At 47.5% G+C, this 24,203-nt stretch overlaps 2 protein-coding genes across 7 annotated transcripts in view; one reads left to right on the plus strand and one right to left on the minus strand.

Moving 5' to 3' along the window:
- POMGNT2 (protein O-linked mannose N-acetylglucosaminyltransferase 2 (beta 1,4-)) overlaps nt 1–5,637 on the plus strand; it is a 34,038-nt gene extending 28,401 nt beyond the window's left edge. For all 4 annotated transcript variants that reach the window (XM_049817303.1, XM_049817304.1, XM_049817302.1 and 1 more), the window contains one exon: nt 3,339–5,637. In XM_049817303.1, coding sequence (XP_049673260.1) covers nt 3,431–5,167 — 1,737 coding nt within the window. In that variant the 5' untranslated portion in view covers nt 3,339–3,430 and the 3' untranslated portion in view covers nt 5,168–5,637. The remainder of the gene's footprint in view (nt 1–3,338) is intronic.
- The window catches only part of ZNRF2 (zinc and ring finger 2), a 568,219-nt gene that overhangs the window by 326,049 nt on the left and 217,967 nt on the right, over nt 1–24,203 (minus strand). The window lies entirely within an intron of this gene.

Here is a 24,203-nt window from a genome sequence, read left to right on the forward strand (position 1 = left end):
TTAAAAAAAAGGTGGATGATAAAATGTGGGAAAACAGGCAAAGAATTAAGATAGTTCTCTGAGTACCCGTGAAATTCTCCTTTCAGTTCTGCCTGCAACACCTCTTCCTGTCCACATCCCCTCGTTCACTTCCATCAAAAGCAGCTTTCAGCCAAGCAGCATGAACCAGGATTTATGAACTGGCAGTGAGGAACAGGAATGGATTCCTTCAGCATTGCTAGCTTTTAACATTCATTCCTGACACCTGGTTGGCTAAAGCACATGTACTCACTTAAGCTAAGTGCAGGGAAGTGAAAGAGCTGCAATGAGAGAAGAGATGGAGGAGGGCCTTGCAGGTGATTTTTATTAGAAAGCTGAGTTGTTCATTTGTAGCCATTTAGTGGGTATTGCTGTAGCAGAGTCTGAAATGAAAATTGCTAACCTCTGAACATTGGCTGCATCCATCAGGCTGCATCTCTGAAGTGCCTCTTATGCCCTTCCCCTGGGGCTGGAGGGGAAAGAACAAATCAGTCAGGGGTGAAGCATTAGAACAGGCTGTTTCTAAGGAGGCCTGTTTGGCTCAAGGGGTTTGTAATGGTCGGCGGAGATCTCCACCACCAAAATGCCTGTGAAATGCAGGTGGTATCGGTGGTGTTTTTAGGGACTGCTAGCTTCTAATGCCTTTGAAACACCCACACGTAGACGCTCTCCCCACCATACTGGAATAATAAAGAGGCCATGTGGTTTTTCCCCTCTGCCAAGTTCTTGCAATGTTCATTGACTCCACTGAACTTGTAGGTGCTTTGTTCTTCTGACCAGCAGTAAACTTTCACAATGCCCACAGACTGGCCTTCATTTGAAGTGTGTGCTTGTAGCAGAGGACTTGATTGTTAAAGGTCTCCTTCACATACTGACTAGCAGGCTTTGCACATAGCTGCTTAGGCTCAGTCCTCTCCTTGGTGATGCTGCTGAAGTCATTCAAAGCTGTGCTTGCAAGCTGAGAGGTCTGTAGTAGAGAAGTTACATGGAGAGTTGGATGATATCCTTAGACATCTTTCAAAGATAGTGAAGAAGTAAAATGAAGCTTTGGAAGTCTGGTACGAACAAAATAACTTAAGATCCATCCCCATAAAAATTTTATTTTCCTGAAAACTGGTTTGGTTGCATTAGCAGAGCCTGAGTGATATACCACTGTACCCAGTAGGTTTCCATTCAAGGCTGTCCATGGAACAGCCATGGTTGAGAGTTGCAAAGCCATCAGGAGCAGCAGTCATCAAGGAAAGATTGAGAGGTGATGCAACAGCCATCATTTGTCTGTGCAGGATATCTGTGGCACCTGCAACGAGACCAGGTTTAAATTGCTGTGGTGGAAACAAAGGCTGGGTGTTAGGAAAGAGTTTTATCACAGTCCTTCATGCCTTTATTGCAAGAGACTGGCTGAAGAGATGAATGAGTATTAAGAATGAGATAGATAAGCATCTTTTGGGAGTAGTTTAGGGAGAGCTGATCCCTAGTAATTAGACGACCATTCTGGGTCCCTTCCCATTTCCTTTTCCATGGTTGAAATCAAAGCCAACACCTTTTTCATTTGCTGCTTGCTTTTAGGGAGTTGCTAAATGAGGCAGTTTTTCAGACCACTTGCCAAAGGAGGTGGACTTCATTTCTGTTTCATTTGAGTAGCTAAAGCTGCTCCAAAATTATATGAATTTGTTGCTCAGATCCCCAGAGACCTCCTCTTGAATCTGTGTGGCTTACAGCTAGCACTCGTTTCTTTGGCATTATTCAGTCTCTCATGTACCTTCAGTTCTTCCTAAGACAGGGATCCTGCAGGCTGTTGGGACCTCACAAGCTGTAGGGATCCCTTCTAATTTAATTGAATTCCATGAATGATTCTCCATTCAATTCTAAGCTGCATGAACCAGATTGCAGGGTCAAGCTTTCAGGCCGCAATATCTCTTTTTCAAAAGAACTCCCTTGGTGGTAGAGGAGGTGCTTGCATTGGTCCTAAATATGCCTTGCTGTCTTCATCCGCTCTGCCATATAAGAACAAGCATCTCTGGGTTAAAACGCTAAGGGACTATTGCTTGGGATGTTGGAGCATGTGCTTGAGACATTGCTTTTTTTTCCCTCCCTGCAAACTTACATCAAAGGGGGTTTAAATTGCTACCTTTAAAAACTGCACCTAGAAACAGTCTAATCAGGTATATACCAATCAGAAACTTCCCTTCCTAAAGTTCCCCATGAGTCAGGGCTGCGATTATTTACTGACTGACTAGCAGTGAACCTTGATGCGTAATGAAAATTGGAGCCCATAAATACTGTAGGTGAATCAATATCTCAGTTGAAGTTCACAGTTGAAAATAGAATCGATACTCTGATATAAGCCAGTAGTGTTTCTACATAGAAAGAAAACAGTGGCAGTATTTCTCCCATTACAGAAAAAGAAACAGGAAGGCCTTGGAGCAGCAGAGAAAAGATTCTCAGGTTGGGCTGGGAAAACACCAACACTGGAAACACTTCAGATGTATTACCTTCTCATTTGTATAAGGGTTGGCTGTGCTGGTGCAAGTCAGACTCACTAATGAAGGTTTGATTGCTTTAATGAAACATCAGTTCCTCGCATAAAGAGTGGAGCTCTCCTCTCTCCCATGCCAATGTTTCTTTTGGAAGACAATGGCAGCTCCTAGCCTTTGATCCTGGATTGCAGCCAAAGAAACAACTGAGAGACTACAGGGCAATCCCTAGACCTGCAAGCCCTCTCCCAACCCCCTGAACAAAATTAAATTGAATGTTATGTTCACCAGTTCACATTTCATATTGGAACGGAGTGTAGGAAAATCTATACTTGGCAATACTCCTTGTAGTATTATTACCTGCACAGTAAAGGCGAGAGGCAGAGTTGGGTACTCGCAGCCATGCAAAAGGCCTACAGCAGATCAAGAGAAGGAGCAAGGTGTCCCAAGCACTGTGTGAGTGGCCCAGTGATTGCAGTGCTCTCTTTCCTCTCACTGTTGGAGTGGTCTGCAAAAAGCAAAGTGAGCCTAAGTCCCAGGGAACATACCATTTTTGCGACAAAGCTTCATAGAGCTCATCCTCAATCTCTTACTTCTCCAAAAGGGCAGAAACGAAAACGAGAGGAAGCCTTTCTGTAGAACAGCTCCCAGTTCTGTTTGCTTTATTTTTTTTACAGTTTTGGGTAGTGCTTTGGCACCCTTTTCTTCTTTTCCCTCATTCCCTGAAAGGGGAGAAAAAATACTGAAAAAAGCCTAAACTCTCTTGAATAGTCCATAAAATGTGATTTATGGTGGAGCTGTAAACCTGATGTTTAAATGGTTCCTTTCTTGTTTTATTTTCCACAGGTCTTTGCCCTCACCATGTCAAGGAGTGTTAATGATGTGTTCCTTCTCCATTGCATTCCCCACCTGTCATCTTGCTAGGATCTAACTACAGAATGAACATAGCAGCTGTGTTTAATGCCCTGCTCGTGTCTGTCCTCGCTGCTGTGCTGTGGAAATACATCAAACTGCGAGAGCATGTCTTCATGGTTGAAGAGGAGTTGGTCCTCACACGTCAGTCTCAGGAACTCTCTCAGGTTCAGATTGACTACCATGCAGCTCTCCAGGCACTGGTGGAGGATGGTACCAGGATGGTGTGCACCGGCAGGATGCACACCGACCGCATCTGCCGCTTTGAGTCCCTCTGCTACTCTACCGAGGCTGAGGAGTTTGTCTACTTTCACAGCAACTCCTCGGTCATGCTGCCCAACCTGGGCTCCCGGAGGTTCCAGCCAGCTCTGCTCGACCTCTCCTCGGTGGAAGATCATAACACCCAGTACTTCAACTTTGTGGAGTTGCCAGCTGCTGCACTGAAATTTATGCCAAAGCCGGTCTTCGTGCCTGATGTGGCGCTGATCGCTAACAGGTTCAACCCAGACAACCTGATGCACGTCTTTCATGACGACCTCCTCCCCATTTATTACACCATGCAGCAGTTCTCTGATTTAGATCTGGAGGCACGGCTCTTCTTCATGGAAGGGTGGAGTGAAGGTGTTCACTTTGACCTCTACAAGTTACTGAGTAACAAGCAGCCACTCCTCAGGGAGCAGCTTAAAACCCTGGGCAGGCTCCTCTGCTTTACCAAATCATATGTGGGACTGTCCAAAATCACCACCTGGTACCAGTATGGATTTGTCCAGCCACAAGGACCAAAGGCTAACATCTTGGTTTCTGGTAATGAGATCAGACAGTTCACCAAATTCATGATGCAGAAGCTGAACGTCAGCTTGGAGGAAAGCTCCAGTGAGGAGTACATCGTAGTGTTCAGTCGAACAATCAACAGACTTATCCTAAATGAGGCAGAACTAATCCTGGCTCTCGCTCAGGAGTTTCAGATGAAAACCATTACCGTCTCTCTGGAGGAGCATTCATTTTCTGACATTGTCCGGTTGATCAGCAATGCGTCCATGCTGGTCAGCATGCATGGGGCCCAATTAGTCATGTCTCTCTTCCTGCCAAGAGGTGCCACAGTGGTGGAGCTCTTTCCTTATGCTATCAACCCTGAACACTATACCCCTTACAAAACCCTGGCAACCCTTCCTGGCATGGACCTGCAGTACATTGCCTGGCAGAACACTGACAGGGAAGACACTATTACCTACCCGGACAGACCTTGGGATCAGGGTGGGATTGCTCATCTGGACAAAACTGAGCAAGAGCGCATCATTAAGAGCACAGAGGTGCCGCGGCACCTCTGCTGCCGCAACCCTGAGTGGCTGTTCCGTGCCTACCAGGACACGAAGGTGAACATCCCTTCTCTCATCCATGTGATCAGGCAGACTGTGAAGTCTAAGCCCGGACCCAAGAAGCAGAAGTGGTCTGGCAGCCTCTACCCTGGCAAAGTGAGGGATGCCAAGTGTCAAGCCTCTGTCCAGGGCACGAGTGAAGCTAAACTTGCTGTGTCCTGGCAGATCCCCTGGAACCTGAAGTATCTCAAGGTCAGAGAAGTGAAATATGAAGTGTGGATACAAGAGCAAGGAGAAAACACTTACATGCCTTATATATTGTCCCATCAGAATCACACCTTCTCAGAAAACATTAAGCCCTTCACGATATACCTGGTGTGGATACGCTGCATCTTCAACAAAAATCTCCTGGGACCTTTTGCAGATGTGCTCTTGTGCAGTACATAACTTGTTGCGCTACCTGTACAGCTCTGCCCTGCTCTCCACTCCATCTGTGGTTTAAAACTTATTGTCTTGTAGTTTGTAGAGGGCTGAAGAGGACTAGACTGTACCAGTGCCTAAGTGTCCATTTTACTGCACTCCATGTGTATTCTTCAAATGGTATTTATTTCCAGTGAGTGTTTAAAAAAAACAACAAACCTCTGTGTTCTTCAGAGTAACTTCCAGAGGTTAAATTACATTCTGAATACATGTAATTGAAAACAGAATGGAAGTGAATTGTGTGTACCTTGATTGTGATTAAAATTTGTTTCTATTGTGTGGTGAGTATTTAAGCACAGCGTTAAACTGCAGTTAATTCCATGTCTAGGTGGACAATTCTCATCAGCTTTTCATTGTAAGTTATTTTTTTCAATAACTCTGTAACTTTGAGTTCAAGATTTGGTACAAGAGCCTTCATTAAATTGCTGTAAACCTCCTCGATTTTTTTTGCTTATTATTATATGTCAAAATCGTTATTGTGACAGATTTATCTATTGCTGTGATAAAATGTGTATATGGCTAGCTTTTTATTTTTCATATTTTGGCTGAAGAGAATAAGCATGCAGTGTCAGCTTCATGTTTAAAATCAGATTTTACTGCACCTCAATAGCAAAAGGCTGGAGTAGCAGGTAGGAGATAGAAAGGATGGAGTGGATAAAATAATGTACTGTGTTTTAAGATGTTTTCATTTTGTGAGTTACGTACAGGTCTATGGGAATGGAAGGGGGGTGGTTTGGAAGAGGTGCTGGGGGAGAGATAGCACTTACAGCAGTCGGCTCAAGAAAATCCTTTTTTTGGTGTTGCATCAGAATAATCTGTTGGTAATAGCTGCTAACAGGTATGTGCTTTGCTAAGTGATAGGCAGGTGGTTGCAAAGGGAAGCTTTCTGGGCACAGGTTTTCCTGTTTGTTAGTGGGAGGAAGCAGAGTCAGGCAGGGGACAGGTAGGCAGGTGCTGTGTCATTGGGCTGGACAGAGTGCGTGGCAGGGGTCCGGCTGATGGCACTCACACCTCTGTTGCTCCAGTGAGGGGAGTAGTTTATTCTAGACTTACACTCATTTTCCCTGAGATCAGAATCTAGCTTCATTGCTGGGGTAACACACTGACTACTTAGGACCTGATCCTGCACAGTTCTCCTTTAGGTGGAGACCCTAAATGATGCCATCTTTAAAAAACAGCTGTGTGTCAAAAGTACAGCTCTTGGGGAAGAAAGGAAAAAAAGGGGCAGGAGCGTGAGATGTTTCCCTGATAGATGTTAGCATCCTCCGTAGTTTATAACCAGCATTAACGCAACAGGAAAAGTGTATTCTTCTCTCCCTCCCCAATCCCCACCATCCTCCTGAGGTCTGGATGGATGTTTGAACAGTAGGGTAAATGGCTTGCTTTCTGAGTGATGGGCTGATAGATGAGCATCTCAAGGCAGGATTATAACATGAGTTCTAGAGAGAGGGGGAGAAAAACATTGCTGTGCAAATCGGGCAAGAAACAGGAGGGTTGAAAAATGAGTGAAACACCGCAGTACAACATTGGACCTTCAGGCAAGTGCTACTTCTGTATATTCATTTTCATTATGTCTCACTTTGTTTTCAAACATGTTTATGATTTAAAGGGGGGGGGGGGGGACCCAGAACGACAATCCTAAAGTCTGTTTGCTTTGCCATTGTAACCTTGCCAAGTAATAATTTTTGCCTTGATATTTTAAAGGGGCATGTGAATACTCCCACTGTTGTTTTCTTAGGACAAAATGGGCTTCTTGCTGAAGCAAGTGAGCTGTGCTCCAAAGTCTCCACATGGCTGCACATCACATGCCACATACATCAGAGCTGAGGTGAGAAAAACTTCATAAACAGGTGACAGACGTGAGAGCAGTCTGTTTAGGGAAGCCACCAGGACCTGTAGCTCCCCAGGACCTCACTGGCTGGATAGCTCCAACTCACAGAAGGGTTTTGCAGCAGTATTGCACTCCCACATCCATTCAGGCTGAAGGTAGCCCTGTGGCCAGTGGCCATCGTCCTGCTGGCTGTTGCAAGGGTGGTGATGTGAGCACGCTGTGAAGCTGGTATCCAGTGACCCTTCAGAAGGCTGAAATTTAATCAGCATTCATCTTGCATCAGTTCTCAGAAATAATTTTCTTCGACTGTGTGAGCTGCCTGTGTTCTCCTAACCACTGTTCATCATGGGTGGAGTATTGGTCTGTGTGTTGCTTTCCTGCCTGCCTTTCTCAGGGCCTTTTGTGGCAATGCTTTGCCCATAATTTGTAGACCATCCCATTTAACTTAAAATTAGTTTCATGTGATTGTAGATTTTCTAACATTTGCAGATTGGTTACACCACATTAACTATTTTCTTCTCATATCCTAATGATTCTAATCAAAATTGGCTACAGAGCAATGAAGTATCATATATGTGGGTTTCCCTGTTCTTAACTGTAGCATGAAGCAGTCTTGCATTCAGAGACTCGCTTTTTCCAGAAGGTAGTCAAACGTGCTTTCTAAAATTGTGTGTTCCGGTTCTGTCTTTCTCATCAGTGCTATGAGTACTTTACAAGGTGGAAACAGAATTAAAGGATTTTTCCTTTTCAAATTCTGAGATAGCTGAACACTGAAGTTGTGGCGGTGATGTTGCCATTTGCCTCTGGCACCTGCCTGTTACCAATATCTATACCGGCGCCTCACTGCTATACCTGAATTCCTCCTCTGCTGGAGCATGCAGCACTGAGAGTAGGTGGCCCAGCCTGTAGCTGTCATAAAGTGCGCACAGTAATGTTATGCTGATTTATACTACCTCAAGAACCACTCTGGAGTGCTAGCATCTTCCCATAGTGAATTTTCTTTCCTTTTAATGACTGGCATCAGTACTCTGCAGGCCTGTTCTGTTTTTCGCTCACAATCCTCACCTGTCCCATGGGCTGTTTGTTTCCCTTGCTTCACACAAATATCCTCTCACACAGCCTCCAGCCTTCACATTTCAAGAAAACCCGGTGGGACTTTTCTCTGTCAGTGCCACTTCTTAACTGATCAGAAGGAATGCTTGCCTGACATTGCTTAAAATTTCATCCTGTAACGAATGGAGGCTCTCCATGCACAGGGGCTGGGGCTGCATCTCTCATGTGTGCAGGAAGGCAGGGCTGGAGCTGGGTTACTGTATTTCCAAATTAGCTTATTCCTCAGGCAAGCTTATGGGGCTCCTTTTGACAAGTTGTGTTGTGCAAGAGACTTGCATCTTCCACCACTGCATCATTTGTTTTTGCTCCCAGAGCAAATACATTGAGCTCTGTGGTGCTGTCTGGCCCCACCGTCCTGGAAGAAGGGAAACAGCTAGGATTCAGTCCAAAACCCTCTGGGGGCAGTGCAGGATGCTAATAGCGAGCTTGTCGTGAACTCACTGCTGCCGGGCTTGGCCGTGCTTACAGAGATGGATCATCTAGGAGGATTTCCTCTGGCTGCAGTTTCATATCTCCTTTTAATTAGCCAAAGCGCAAGGAGCAGCCAGCTGCTGTGGCAGGGCTGCTTGCCGACACGTACGAGGACAAAGAAGAACCGAATGGAGCACTTACCAGCTTGCACGGGTGAGGTGGCGGAGCAGGAGCTGCAGGTTATATGATAATACGGTTCCCTACGGGACGGGACTTCTCAAGCGTGATAGTAACTTTAATAGAGCCAGAGCAGTTCACGCTACTGTTATTTTCCATTGCTTATAGCCCAAACTCACCCTCAAAAACCATATACAAGAATAGAAACATTTCTGAAGAGGCTCAACTCCAATCTGGCTTGGGTGTGTTTCTCGAGAAGGACATGCTGCCACCAGGGCTGTGGAGAGTTGAGATGGATGGCACTTGTCTAACAGACCATCCCTTGCTCAACACAGTGGAAGACCAGTTGCTCTGGAGGTGTAGCCTGGAAGAGCGGGGAGCAGGTTAGAGTAGCACAAACTGAGGGCTGAAAAGCCACCGAGTGAGACCATCTCCAGGACTATCGAGAGGTTGGAGGGTCTTGTTCCAAGCAGCCTGGCAGGTGGCATTTGTCATGATGACCTGTGGGAGCTCACATCAGAAATTTTCTAGAGTGCTTGTTTGTCAGATTCTCAGGAACATAAACCACTGGGAAATAATAATGAAATCCTATTTTTTCTTTTGTTTTATACGTATATTTTAATAGTCCTTTTGAGATAGCCTGCCAAGCAACTACCAGCATCCTCTGCATGGCTTTTAAACCCTTGTTCCAAGCAGGAATTGTCCTCTACGTGATGGAGAGTGGCTTAGAGGTGGGTGTCCTGAGCTTGCTCCCTGAGCTGGGTGCAGCATGAAGACATCGCTGAGCTATTGGCCAGGCGTGGAGCGGTGAGGATGCTGTTCCCCTGTGAGTGATGTTCTCATATGGGTGCAACCCGGCTCCTCCTGATCTCCCTCTGCACAACCAGTGGGGTGCCTTGGTGGCCGCCAGCAGATCATCTTCTCACCAGCTAGAGATGCTCTAGTGCTTACATAGTGCACTTAGCCCTTGACAAGCATGCAGAATCCTAAACCTCATCCAGAAAAACCTATGCCTGCCATAAATGATTACTGGCTAGCTTTTGCTTAGCAAAATTATTGCACTTTTTTTTACTGGCCCTAAGGATTTCTCTAGCTTTTGGCTTCTTTGTTCTCACACACTGCCTCTGGGTGGTAGGGGCAGGCAGTGACGGACCAGCCGCAACCCAGACTGGTCACTTGATGTGGATTTTACACCTTCAGAAAGTGACTGGAGATATTTAATAAAAAGATTTGGTTTTGCAGAGTTCAAATTGAGATTTTTTCTGTCTCCTTCCTCTCCCCTTCCCTGATTCTTTTGGACAGATCCTTTTCTTAAGGAAATAATAATTCTTAAGAGCAATAACTTGGAACTTTTAAGAGCTACTCTGGAGGGAAGGAAAATGAAAAGGAAAAACAAACCCTTTAAAAGGCAGCTTAGGAAATAAGTTTGCAAGAGAAACAAGACCATTTCTTAGAAGATTTTGGTGAGAAATCATGCAAAGTGCCTTTTTTGGCTTCATCACCTCAGTCTCTAACAACTAAATACATTACTCAAGGTAAACATATGACTGGAATATTTTTCAAAGCTGTCTATTGATTTTTTTTTCTTTTTTTTTTTCTTTTTTTCATTTCAGGCCATCTTTTTGCCCCTGTCTCTAAGGCTCTGTGTGTCTACCACTCCAGGATCTGGGGGTGGCTTGTTCTGAGACACAAGTACCTCACAGGACCCAGATTAAATTAAGACACGAAATGATTTATTTTAAGACCCCATAGGCTGTTGGTGTAGATGGCTCTGAGGCAGAGCCACATTTACTGCAGGTGTGCTGGCAAGGGCTCTGACCTGAGCCTTTAACCTCTTTAGGGCAGAAGTTGGTCCACCTGCGCAACAAGGAGGTTGTTGCTTTCCAGGATCCCTGGGTGAAAGGGACTCTATATAAGCACAATGTCATTTAATTTATATTAAACAAAAGGGTGACTTCAGCATCTTTATTGCTGTATCTCATCTGCTGAGCTATATAAATACCAAACTTGTTTCTATGAGTATTTTTGCTTCTGGTGTCTGTGCGATGTAAGGCAGGGTAGGTTTAATGGATAAAAGAGCACTTAATTTTTCCCTACTGGACTTGGGGTAGGCACACTCTTGGAATGACTTTCAATGTGATGACTGACAGTCCATCTGTGCTGTGGGTAGTATGAGAAGCATCACCATCTGCATGTGTGTGAGGCACATCACCTCCCCCCAGTATGTCCCCCCTAAGGGGGCTTGAGCCAAACCCTCTGCTAGCACGGGGCTGGCTGTGACACCAAGTCAGTGTGGATTTACGCTGACTGAGGGCCTGGCCCTCCTTGTCACCCTCTCAAATTGTCCTTTCAGAACATGCTGATTACTAAATTAATTGTTGGCATGTTCAAGCAGATAAACCGAATAGCCTCCTGTTTGCTTGAAATAACTTGGCAGATATCATAACCTTGAAATGCTGCTTAGTCCTGCCATTTGAAAATGTGTTGCCTTTAAAATTTAATTGAGTTTCCCTTTGTTTGGTGTTTATTCAAACAGCTCACTCAAATTGCCTGATTTACCTTCTGGGTTAGCTCTGTCCCTGTATGCATAATGTAGCATCCACAGACGAACCCACTCAGTTTAGCATCTCTCTTCTCCGTCCTAGAGACTCCCTGTTCCTTTGTCCTTCCTTACTTTGATGTTATTCTGGTTACCAGCAACAGTGGTCGCTTCCTCCAGCTTGGCCAGTGTGGGGATAAGGTGGATGGAGGTGGAAGAGTCCACAGGCATACTGTCACCAGCAGCAATGTCATTTTTCTCACTGTGTGTGGATTTCCCATGGCATTTTCCTGTGGACATTTCTATTGGTGTGACATTTCCATGATGAGTCAGTTCCTCCTGCTTCTTCAATCCACCCGGCAAAAACCTGCTGGGTCCCTGTTGCCATCCACAAACAGGTACTGAGACAGCAGCTGCTGTGCGGACTCCGATGGTTCTCTTGCTTTGGGGTGATTTCACCAATGCTGAAAAAACCAGAGCCGAATACAGGCCTTTCCCTGCCCTAGAGCCCCAGGGGCCAGGTCTGCTTGTATTCAAGGACCGTTTAAGCCAGGAGTGTCCCCATGGGCTCCGTGGAGGGTGACAGTGCCTTCCCAGCAGATACACGTCGCAGGCTTGGGGGAGCGCAGAGCTGTGCCTGCTGCCTGGCAGCTCCCTTGCCCCCACTGCAGGGGGACCTGCCTGGAGGCAGAGAGGAGCGGGGGCCAGCGGCTGCCTACCCCACAGCACCCTGCGTCTCCATCCCACCCAGGCGCAACCGGGTCTGGGCTGGCTGGAGGCATCTCCCTCTATTTTGCTTTTCCTGACATAGCTACCACCATACGGGCATGGCATGGAGCTGTGCACGTTGGCTTCGGCAGCCTCTTCACCTCCTTCACCCCCACCTTTTGGTGGGTGGTGGCCCATTTCTCCTCATTTGAGAAAGCTTTAATACTTGTTTTATTTACCCAGCCACATGTCTCCCCCCCAACACCAATTTATGGCTCAAGGAAAAAGACTTCTGTAACGACTCAGCAAGGACCACACAACATCTTGGTGTTCTTGCGTGTCTTGTTGGTGGCAAGTTGTCACAGGCCTGGGTTAGGAAGCAAAGGCTCAGGCTGCTGCTTGAGCTGACTAGCAGGGTAGGGGGACTGGTGGCCATCTGGCCAACACTTTCATGAGATATGCCTGGTTTTTAATGGGATTCTCACTGCAAGAAGCATGGAGGACAGGGAGGTGGTGCGTGGGGCACTGCCATCTGGGGTGACTTACTGGAGAGTGTTGTATTTTTTAGGTGAGAGACCAGTGGAGGGAGGACTGTAGGTTCAAGCCATCGGTTTTAGCTAGGGACTGCAAGATTTGCTGTTTGTACAAGCCCTCTTCCCCATCCTGCTCCTCTGTTTCAAGGATTTATATAACTCTCCATTACTTTGTTCTTTTTATTCCCTCTTCTCTAGAGTCCATCTTCCATTTTGCCATCAGAAGATGGAAAATTTGAGCTGGACTTTGGGTGAGAGGGGGCGGGGACAGGGGTGAGAGCTCCATGGGAAAACACCAGTGTGTCTCCAGCCGTGGCCAGGGACCCCCTGATGGCATCGCTTTTGCAGCCCAATGAAGATGAGTGCAGCCCTCCATATTTCATAAACATCTTTTTTTCCCATCTATTTCCTTCTGACAAAGAAAGGTGCTTTCCTCCATGCATGAATACCTTTCAGTTTCAGAGCCAGACAGGCGTGAAAAATCTCTTTCCTTCCTTCTTATTCCTCCAAATTCCTTTCCCAGGATTATGATGGTGCTACAGAGGAGTAATTCGAAACGTGTTTTGCTTGAGGGGAAGAAGGATTCAGTTTGGGAATGTTGTCTGGGAGTGAGGGTTTCAGGTGCTTTGGGTTCTTGTTCTTTTCCTGCCTCCCAGTTGCTAAATTTTGGTCAGGAGCTGACTCTGCAGGGCATCCTCTGGTTAATGCTGATGCCTAGAAGATGCTGTCTCCTCAGAGAAGGGGGACAAGGAGACAAAGCTACTACAGCTCCAAGGAACCAGACACCACTGTTTCACATCCCAGCTGCTTCTGTGAAAATAATTTTGTTTCTTTGACAATTTTTCCTCCCTCCCTCCGCAAAAAAAGCTCTATTAGGGAGACAGTTGCTTTTTTTATTTAAAAATCTAAATTCCAGTGCTAGGTTCCCTTTCAAAACTAGTTTTGAAACAATTTTCAACAATTCCTTAGGGGTTAGAGGGTGGTTTCTGATTAAATAGTGTCTTATGTAGACCATTTTCCCAGGTTAGACAAAGGGCTGAGAAACCGGTGGGGCTGACCTGAGACTCCCTGCAGTGCAGAATTTTTGGTGGAAATCTCAGGGTAGCCTTTTCCCCTCCTAAAGTGTGCTGCAAAGCTTGGGTGCACCTGGGTAGACAAAGAAAACTAGCAAAGAGCAGTTGGCTTCATTCTCTATATTGCATGTTCCCCTTCTAGGTGCCATCACCTTCCTGAGCAAGGACCTAATTTAAGCGTGTTCCCATCCAAAAAGACAGCATTTCTTATGGCCCAGGCTAGGGAGATTTCTAGCCAGTGGATTACACTTACTATAGTAGTTGTGTAGACAAGGGTGGCAGGTATATAATACCAGGCTATTGATGCCTATGTTGTTTTTCCCAAGGCAAGCATTACTAGTCTTACCCTGCTCCTGCTCAGCTTATCCTTATCTCATAAAAAGCAAGAACAGAGCATATCCATGGCCAGTTTGATGCATTCTCACCAGTAGTTCAGATGAGGGCTGCCTAGGTAGGCACACAAACAAGCCACCCAATTCTAGGCAAGGATTTTGGCTCTGTGCTCTCAGCTGCCTGTTAAAGCAGTAACATTTCAGGGGAAAAATAAACCGCAAAATTACCCACACAGAGCAGTAGTGCCCCTCGGTTTGTGCTGCTCCAGGCCAGATAAGCCATTTACGTGGAAACACTCTCTGCTTGGTGGAAATAAAAAGAAACCTTTAAAGTCAATCCCATATAATCTGTAGGAAAATGTTACCACCATCAGGTGATCAACAGCTTCAGGAGCAAGCAAACATGCTTGAACCCAACCAAGTGCAGTCAGTGCATCCAACTGCAGCTCAGGGAGTTTTTCCCTTTTTTTCCCTGTTCTGGTTTGATAGCTTTTTTCATATCCTTTGCCTTCATGTAAACAACCACACGGGTTGCAGAGGAATAAACAAAAATCAGGCCCTTGAATGCAATTGCTTACTGGGAAAAAGACCAAAGCAGAAAGCCATGAAATATGTGTACAGCGTTGCAGGCACAGCCAGGTTTGCCGGGGCTGTGAAATAGGGGGGCTCCTGCTGCCTGGACTGCCTTGGGACCATCCTTACCTTTACACAGATCTACAGCAGAAGGGGAAATCTGAAAGTGGCTATAAAAGCAACCCATTTATTGCTTAACTCTGAAGCTCCCTGACTCACAGGGGGACCCATCCCTTGTCACGGAATTGAAACTGACTCAAAATGCATTTTTTTAGGCTGACCTTTTACAGCTCCAAAAGGAAACACGCCAAAAATGCAATCTATAACTGCAAACTAAGTGTAAGTCAACAGCTTGAAGCAAAGGCAACAAGAAGCATAAAACCAGTGCCATTTATTTTAATAGATTTTGTCCATTTCCATTTAAAGAGTTTAAATAACTGAACTGGTACCTCTAGCAGAAGCGCCCACCTCATGCGCATCTGCCACTACCCCAGCCCAGCTCCCCAGCTCCCAAGAACTCCAGGTATTTCGGACCTTGATGTACAGTGTTTCCCTACTAAAAGCCACAGTCCTGCAGCTCGCCAAGAAACAAGGCTCCAGGCTGCTTCGCTGAGCTTGCTTTAGTTGCTCGAGACCAGGCATCACCGAGAGCAAGCTGCCCATCATTCACGTGGAGGTACAGCTCAGGGTAATTAATTTCCCAATTTAGCCGAGAAGGCAGCTCAAACCCTGCCAGTCTGGGAGCCCACATGTAATGGCAGGGCTTCAAAGGAAAACACTGCTGCCAGTGGGCTCGCTCTCTTTTCCCATTATCTGAGCTGTGTCCGTGGTGACACTGGGGCGATGCACCAGGGCTGAGGCCAGAAAAGGGCAGGGGACTGGCACGTGGTGGTGGTTTTCATCTGTTGTCCCCTGCTGAGCTCCCCGGGCTGCCTCGTCCCTGAGCCATGAGCTGTTTTCTCCTCAGTTAACTCAGCCCGATGGTTCCAGCTGGTCCCAAGCCACCATAATTAACGCGGCATCTTTCCCGTTTCTCTCCGGCTTTCAGACTCGTGCTCAGGCTCCTGCCAGCTCTCTTCAGCTGCCCCCCTGGTGCCAGTGGAGCAGCAGCAAGTGGGGGGAAGGACCAAGGGGACTGCCAGGGGATAGAGGCAAAAATGGAGAGTCACCGTGGGGGAAGAGACTCTGGGAGAGATGCCCTTGGAGGTCTCTAGGAAGCCGGTCCCCAGGCTTCATGTTTCAGATGCCTGAGCAGCCAGGGAGAGCAGCACACACCACCCCTGGCACTGGAAAATGTGATGCTTTGGGACTGGGTTTCTGCCAAGCAGCTTCTCCGTGGTCTGCTCCTTTGCTTCCTCCTCCTTTGACCAAACCAAGCGAGCTGGCTGTCAGCCTGAGCAAAGGAGAATCAAGAAGCCATGAATTTGCAGTGAAGCATGGTCAGACATCATGCACGCTCTGCTTTCCGCTGTGCAAAATGGCACACGCACCCCGGCCAAGCACAGCACGTACCTTCCTTCCACCACCCCTCTGAGCCTGCTTTGAGACCTCCTGGGACTGTGAGTCCTGGGCTAACCCCTTTGTGCAGCCTGGCTGCATGCCAGGAGCCCATGATGATGCAAGGCCATGCTTTGCCAGGTCTGAACTGGGACTGGTGCACCACCTCCCACCTCTAAAGTGGGATTAAAGTTTGCTCTCGGTGTCACAAGCCTCTCTGCATTTGGTGGCAGCTTCCCTGTGCTCTCCCACTGTTTGCTGGTCAAGTCGAAGGGCTGTGGAGCAGCACGAGCAATAAGCAGCGTGTCCTGTGGTTGTGCTGGCCTCACTCCCCAACATTTATCAGAGTAATTTCCTCCTCGAGGTGTGAGTATCAGGCTCTCTGTCCAGAGAGAGGACCTCTGACACACAAGGGTTATCTCAGTGGAGCCACATGTCCCCCTCTATTCTCCATCTTTACTTTCTGTCCTCCCATCTTAAGACACCGTGCGATGAATAGCAAAGCACACCCGCCAAAGGGTTTCATTTGTGGGGACTGTAAAAAAAATTGTGGAGCAGACACTGTTTTGCCTCTATATTTCTGAAATGTAGATAAAGGTTGTCCAATCCCGTGCCACATCTGGAGCTGAGAACTGCTCAATGACTTCTCTGCAGTTGATCAAAGACCTGATTTTTAACTACCAAGTTTTAGGTGAAACATTTTGATCCACCCAATGGCAAAAGGGAAAGAGCAAGCCCTCCAAACCCTGCCTCTTCCCGAGCTAATTGAGAAAACAGATGTATTTTTCTCGCGTTTGGGGGCTGGCAATTCGACATCTAGTTCAATGCTTGGATTTAAGGATCATTTTGGCATTGTCTTGCTGGGGTTTTATTGGGGTTGAAAGGCAGAGCTTGTGACTGTTTTATTAGCTCTTCCTTTACCTTTGAAGAGAACATCTATTGTTCATTAGTTTAAGAGAAGTACAAAGAATATATTGAGTTCTTGTTCAATAAGTCCCTGCAGTGCTCCAACACAGCGACAGCTTAATCCCAGCGCAGGGTCCTCTCCAGAGTGGGAGAGGATCACAAAGCCATGGGCATGTGTTGGGACAAAATCCATGCAAACCTCTGTCTCCCTGGGCAAAGGTGATGGGCAGGAGAAAAGCTGCTGGCAGGGGTGGTGGCAGAGGGGCTGGGGACGCAAGCTGCAGGGTGAAATACGGTCACGTAATAGCTGACTACATTAAAAAAAAACCCACCACATATCTAGGTCTCCTCGTGTGATAATTCACAAGCAGAAATAAATTGTTTTCCTGGAACAGCCTTCTTTATTCTTTTTACTACATGTATCTTGTGTATATCACCACATTAAAAGCAACACAAAAACTTAGCTGCCCACATGTGCTCAGTATAGACATCTCTATAACACCCAAGGAAAATGAGCTCTGAAGAGCCAGAGCGCTTTTAAAAGAGGAATGAATGCTTTACAGAGGGGAAAAAAATTCAGCATTAAAAAGACATCCAGCAGATATTTCTTCTCTTGGGCTAGTTATGTTTTAAAATTTATTTGTTATGGGTGGGGTGAAGCTGAAGCCAAGCTATTAATCCAAACCTGAGGGAGACTGTTCAGCTGAGAAATATTTTTCTACCTGCCAAACCTCCCCCAACACATACAAAAGCTGTTCCCCCACTCATGTGGTTAGCTGTAGCTGTACGTTGTGTCTCAAGTGACCTATGATATTTTTTATTTCTCAGCAGGGTTTAATCTTTAAATTCTCTTCCTTTGCAGAGGGAGAAAGAAGGGATAAATGCCAGTGCTTGTGAGAAGGGCCACAAGTGAAGGATCTCATGGAGAGGTGTAGGACCAAGCCAGCCTTGGTGATGGCTCCCCAGGCTCCAGTAAGATTGCGCTGGGATCATCCTGGCCAGTTCCTTTGCTGTGGGATTGCTCTGTGCTTTCAAATACAGCTGGACATCAGAGTTTGGAAACAAAATCTTCCTGTGTTTGGCTTCCCAGCAAACTCTGTGAAGTCCTTCTGGCTTCGGACACCAGGCCACCAGCTTTGCCCCCTCCTCTGCCCAGGACCCAGCAGCCCCTTCACCCACGCTAGCTGAGAAGGAGAGGCCAAGTGGAGGCTGGTTGGTGCTGGTTGTCTCCCTCCGATGCATCGCCTCCAGCTCCAGGGTCTTCTGCCAGCCTCTGGGGACCCTGGTCGGAGTCTGGGGGCCAGGAGAGCTCAGTGACAGCCACAGGGCTGGGCAGGGGCCGCTGTCCCCATGCCAAGAGAAGTGTGAGGCTGCTCTGCCAGGTACCCCATGGTGTGGTGGTGGGACCCCTGCACCTCTGAAGGAAGGCTGAGCTCCGGGACCTTGCACTGCACGGGACCTCGCAAGCAGCACCAGTTGCATAGTGCTGCTGGGTGAGCACAGCATCCCCCAGCAGCTGGATAGCTGCACCCAAGGTGAGCGGCAGCGCCAGACCGGTGCTAACACCAACGCTCCTGGGAAACACCCAGAGGCAGCTGGCTGATGGCCCCGACGTCCTCCAGACACCACATAGTCTCACCCAGAAATAGGGGTGACACCTCAGTTCCAGTACCCTTGTAACTGAGGCTGGACTGAGAGTCAGGGATAAAGAGTTTTGGGGAAGAGGAGGGGATAAGGAAGACATTAGTCTTCCTAGGGGTTAGACATTAGTCTTCTTAGGGGTTCAATGAAAATGTTTATTTTGTCCCAGGATTTTAATTTCTTTGATCTGCCCAGTGAAGCTGTGGCACACTCATTAGAAACCAGCTCAATAATTGGTCTAATCCATGGCCTCCTTTGGTTCTCTGAAAAGGGGGTGCCCACCTTTCGCCCCCACCAGCTCCACAACTACTAGCTGTATAACAGAAGTGGGTTGTTTTAAGTCAAATTAATTATTTTTGAAAATATTTATTAATGACACATCTGTTGGTAAAGGTGCCTTGCCAGGGTGTTGGTGGAATAAATGATCAAATATCTATGGAAAAAGAAAGGGATTCTTTTCTTTTCCTGTCAGTTATCTGTGTGCTGATTAAAATGCATTCCAGCACTGCAGAGGCCTTGCCCAGTCAGGGCAGTCCACAAACCAGCAGAGGCTGGGGTCTCCCCATTCCACACTGTCCCCATTAGCACATTTTTACAAACTTGCTGTGATGGCCGTAGTTTCAGAAGTTGCTCATCAGACACCTGGCACCAGCCTCCTGAGCCCTGCCCAAACCTTCAGAGAGCTCCATCGCAAGCACCTCCATGGAGATGTCCTGTAGACCAGCTCTTGGGGGTGTGGATCGAGTGTGTGTGGGAGGCATTTCTTTAAGTGATTGCCCATGAAATGGCTACCATACAAGCCATACTGCCTTTGCACCCTCCACCCCATCTAGTTAATGTTTGGCCCAGCTGCAACCGCTGCTGTGCTGCAGAGGTGGGGGAAAAAGATTTCATGCAAAATGAATGACGGCTGCCCCCGCCCATGTGAACCAAGGACGCAGGTTTTCTTCTGCAGCATGTCAGAAGATGCGAATGTGATGCATCTTTCTTCTCCTGTACCCTTTCAAAAGCTTAAACTCTAATGGCATCAGATTAAAAAAAATTAATGGATTGGATCATTGTAACCATTAGATTGTTCTCAGTCTTTTTTTCCTCCTGTCTCATGCATTGTTTCCTTCCTTGCTGGGGTTTGGGGGTTTTTTGAGCTGGCAGGACTTGACTCATCCCGGGATACAACCAAGCTAACCACTCTCTTGCGATTTAACGATACACAGTCTGGAAGGATGCATTTCGTTCGTGTAAGGTGGCAGAGGTGAGTGAGCTGCAGGCCAGCTGTGGGGAGCCATCCTGCCCAGAAAATCGCCATGGTGAGGATGGAGGACAAGGAGCAGAGTTTTGTCTCAAAGCTTCCAGCAGGTAACGCTGGGCTGTATCTGCTCTGCCCCTGCAAGTACCGCTGTGGAGGTCAAAACTTGGCCATGCTAACTAATAAATAACCATGTTGTTAGAGGCCTCAATAAGCTCTTTTTTGAAAAATAAGTCCATAGAGGCTGTGGATAAGAGAGCTGTACCTCCCCATGGGCAGGCTGTGATCAGCCTTGTCATTTGTGCTCGGGGTGGGGGTGGGGTGCTGCCTTTTTAATAAATAATTTTAATAAAGTGATTTAATGGTATTGTTTTCATACAGGGAAAAAGAAAACAAATTATTGATTCTTTAGTCACAAAGAGGTAGCTTTGCAGCCTCCCTGTAATACCAGCAATGATTTTTCAATATGTAATGATTTAAAAAAGGGATAAGGACAGTTCACTGTACTTTAGAGTATCCTTGGCAGACCATTTTATTATTATAGGAATACACCATTTGCCTTAGAGAATTGTATAAGGGCTGTACGAGATCAGACCAAGTCTGACCTTGTGCCATTTCTCTCCCTGGCTCTCTCCTCCACTGCCCACTGTAACCTACTGCAGCACCCAGCAGCCCTTGAAACAAATGCATTATCAGCTGAGGAAGCCCATAGCTGGTGTAAATCAGGCCCTGACAGTGCCAGAGGAGATGGCAACACCAACACTGGCACCTCTGCAATCTGTTGCTTTGGTTTTCATGGAGCAAAACCAGATCTTGGAGGTGTCTCTCTTTGTCCTGACTAGAAGGTGTCCTCCAACACAGGAGCCCCCCTTCCCGTGCTGGATGCCAACATGCTGCAGTGTGAGGGCATTGGGGAGAGAGATCAGCCGGGAGGTGAAAACCAGATCTGCACTTATGTGATTAACGTAGGCATGGCCTAAGCCACTTCCCGCCATCAGCCAGGAAATCTGTGAGAGGGGAAGAAATTGAATTTCAGCCTCCTCAGTATGAAGCTGGAGCCCTAATTACTAACCCATCTCAGAAATGTAAATTTTGCAGAGTAACTCCTGCAGACCTGGCTTGCAGCACATGGCAGGAGTTAGCCCTCTCCCCGAGATGATTAAAATCTGATTTACGAGGCACGGTGGACAGATGGCATCTGGTTTTTGCAGTCAGTGGTCCCCACAGAATAAAAGAGGCAAACGTCAAGGCTGTAGTGCTGCAAAGACAGAGAAATGATTTTATTGCCCATGTCCATGCAGGTGCCCACATCAACACCTCCACTCCCACCACGCCAGGGCTCAAATCCAGCAGCCCAGAAGGTACCTGCTTTCCCCTGCCTTCCACTGTTTCTCAGCACCCAAATGTTCCCTGTTTCCCAGCCCTTCCACTGCCCCATATCCCCTAAAGCTAATGTGAGGGCAGGCAAAGAGGTGGGTGAAAGCAATTAAAATAGACATTGCCTGGCTGCTTTGCAGACCGTGCAAGAGGCAGCTCCAGCACACAGGGGCAGGGAAGTGATAACACTGCAGGCATAAAAAAAGGCAGTCTCTACCGACAGCAATCAAAACACCTCATGAAGATGAGATTTTTTTAGCAGCACATGTACAATATCATCACTAGGTGGGAGAGGCAGGGAAGGACTGAGCAGCGTGCAGCCCCAGACCAGGCTGGAGCGGAGCCCCAGAGAGCAAAGCCAAGCTGCCCAAACGGGTGCTGCTGGCACAGAAGCACACATGATTTGTGGGCTTCTTTTTTGCACCTCTTGAACTGTGATCAAGTTGAAAAGCCCATGCCCAGCTGAAGCAGAGGCGGCTCCCACACGTGTTGCTTGTTTCCCATTTCTGGAAGAGGAGGAGCAATAAAGGCAGGGAAGAAACTGCGGTCGATATGGTGGCCCTGCACGAGCACCGAGTGCTGGCCTCTTCCACCAGCACAGCGCTACCTGAATATCATCCAGCTCCTCCCAGCTGCTTCTGAACATCCCTGGTACATGCAAAACGCTTGCTGTGCACCACAGCAGTGGGGTGTAAAAAAAAGAGGCCTCGCACAGGGACGTGCCAGTGCCTGAGATGATAACTGGTGATGACCCAGAGCGCAGGGCTGTGGTGAAGCCCCGTGAGAGGCTCAGCGGTCAGGACTACCCTTCAGAGCCAAGACTGCCCGGGTTGGGGTTGGGTACATCGGCGTGCTACGGTGTCAGGGAGGCTGGTTTATGATGCCCCGGCAGCAAGGGAGGTGGGTGCCATACCTCCTGGTCCCGCCAAGGTGACGGGGTCACAGCCTACGGTCAGGGCAATGTAATTTTGGCTGCAGGTGGGGCAGGAGCCTGGGGTTTGCCTGGCAATGGCGGGGGGGGGGGGGAGGGGGGGCATGTCTCATCGCTGCAGGGGCCACAGACTCAGGTTTCTCATCTTGTGCTAAAAATACCAGCTTTCGTCAGGGAAGGTTGAGTGTCCGAGGACACCTCAAGATCACAAATTATAAGCTCAGACATGTTACCCTAATACGTTCTCCTTACACATCTGCTCACACAGGCTGCCCACTCTCAGCGCTCTGTTCTTCCATCTTCTTTCTTTCCTTTCTTTCTCCAAGTCTCTTCAAAGGAAAATTAAGCAGCAGGACTTTCTGATGTCCTAATCCTGCCTTTGTAGAGGCAGAAAGCAGGACAAATATCACCCCACTGCTGCTCGCAAAAGGCTGATCTGAGTGCAGTCAAAGTACACGGCTCCAGGTGGTGCTGGCACCTACATGGAGCCTACAGGGGACTTTGGTGACATGGGGGCTGGTGGCACCCAAACTGCCTCTCTGAAACAAGGCTGGCCCCAGCATCACCCAGGGGGGTAGCTCAGCAGGCAGGGTGGACCTCTTCTCCCCCATGAGTTGTCTCCTCTCCTTGTAAAACCCTGGGCAAGAACACACTGGCTGATTTCACCCCTCCATGGTTGTTGCCTGCCTCAGCCTAAATTTCTGGCTGACGCAAGGCCAATGAGGGTAGCTGCATTTCTTGCCCACTAGTCTCCCTTAGCCACCCTGAGCCCAAGTCTCTGAAGTTTTAAACACTGTTTGCTCAGGAACGTCAGGGATGTTTGATTAGATTTGGCCATGGATAACAACAGAGCTGTGGAATGGCAGCCAAAGGGTTTCCTAAAGCTGCCTCCTAAGCCTTGGGACTGCAGCAAAGCAGCTGGACAGGTAAACTGGTCGTGTTCCACCCAGGCAACCTGCCCCAACCTGCCCCAAAGTCCCCTCAGTGCTGGAGCTCAGGTGTGCTGTACAAGCAGTGGTTTTCTGGCTGTTTCTGGCATGGGAGAGGCGAGATGCCTACCCCTGGCCAGCTCCCCCAGGCTCATCCCTCAGCCAGGAGCACTGAGACCACTTGCCAGCACTTCTCCTTAGACAAAGGCTCCTTAGTTGACCGGCATCAGCCCTTCCACTTCACCCTTACTTCAGCCACCAGCTCTGCTCTGAAACCAGCTGTTTGGTGGGAAGTGCAGGCAGGAGGCTGGTGTTGAAATCAGTCCTGAGTGCTCTTCAGCCCAGGGCTTGCAGTGCCCAGCGGCTGGATGGGGTCAGCAAGCACTGGCTTCCCTTCTGCTGTTTGCTCTGCAAATAAAGAACTAGCTGGATTTCATTTGGTGGGTGTGCTTTTGCTCAACCCCGCCACAGAAACCACTTTTCTTAGTGTCGGGGCTAGCTAGGAGGGGCTGAAGGCACACCAGGAGTCCTTGGCATGGGGTGACCCTCCATATAGTTCCTCCACATAGGGGAAAAAACTGAGTTTGCAAACTTAGGTCTGCAGGGAAGGTACTTTCTCAGGCCTGTAAAGGGAACTAGGCCTTAAGCCTCGTTGTTTCTAAGACTATTCATATCAAACATATAACTAATGATTGGAGATTAGTTTAGATGTGATTAATAGAATGCAGGTGCTTATAAAACAATATGCATAAGCTGCTTATTCGTCCCTTGTATAGCCTTCACCATGGCTGGCTTACAACCCAGTCAAGCTGAATCAACAGAAGAAAGATCATAACAAACAACTTAGACCTAAGACAAGACATAAGAATAGATAAGAGTAAGTGATTAACTTTAGAGTAAGATGAATTAATAAAACAACCTGAGTGATTTTCAGAAATACAAAGGTGATCTTTGATGTGTAAGCAGATAAGTGACTGGAGACTTTCTGCCTACAACCACTAACTTCAGAAGAATCGGGACAAAAGAATTGATGAGATAAGATGATGATGATGATGAATGATAACAACACGGGAACCGAGACCAACTGGAAAATTACAAAGACTTTGGACTGGGATAATAGGTGGTAAAAGGTATATAAGACTGAGAAAATTTTGGAAGGGTGCCATTCAATGCGGTGGTGGCCCAG

The sequence above is a fragment of the Accipiter gentilis genome, chromosome 14 (assembly GCF_929443795.1).
Source record: "Accipiter gentilis chromosome 14, bAccGen1.1, whole genome shotgun sequence".
NCBI classification, from domain to species: domain Eukaryota; kingdom Metazoa; phylum Chordata; class Aves; order Accipitriformes; family Accipitridae; genus Astur; species Astur gentilis.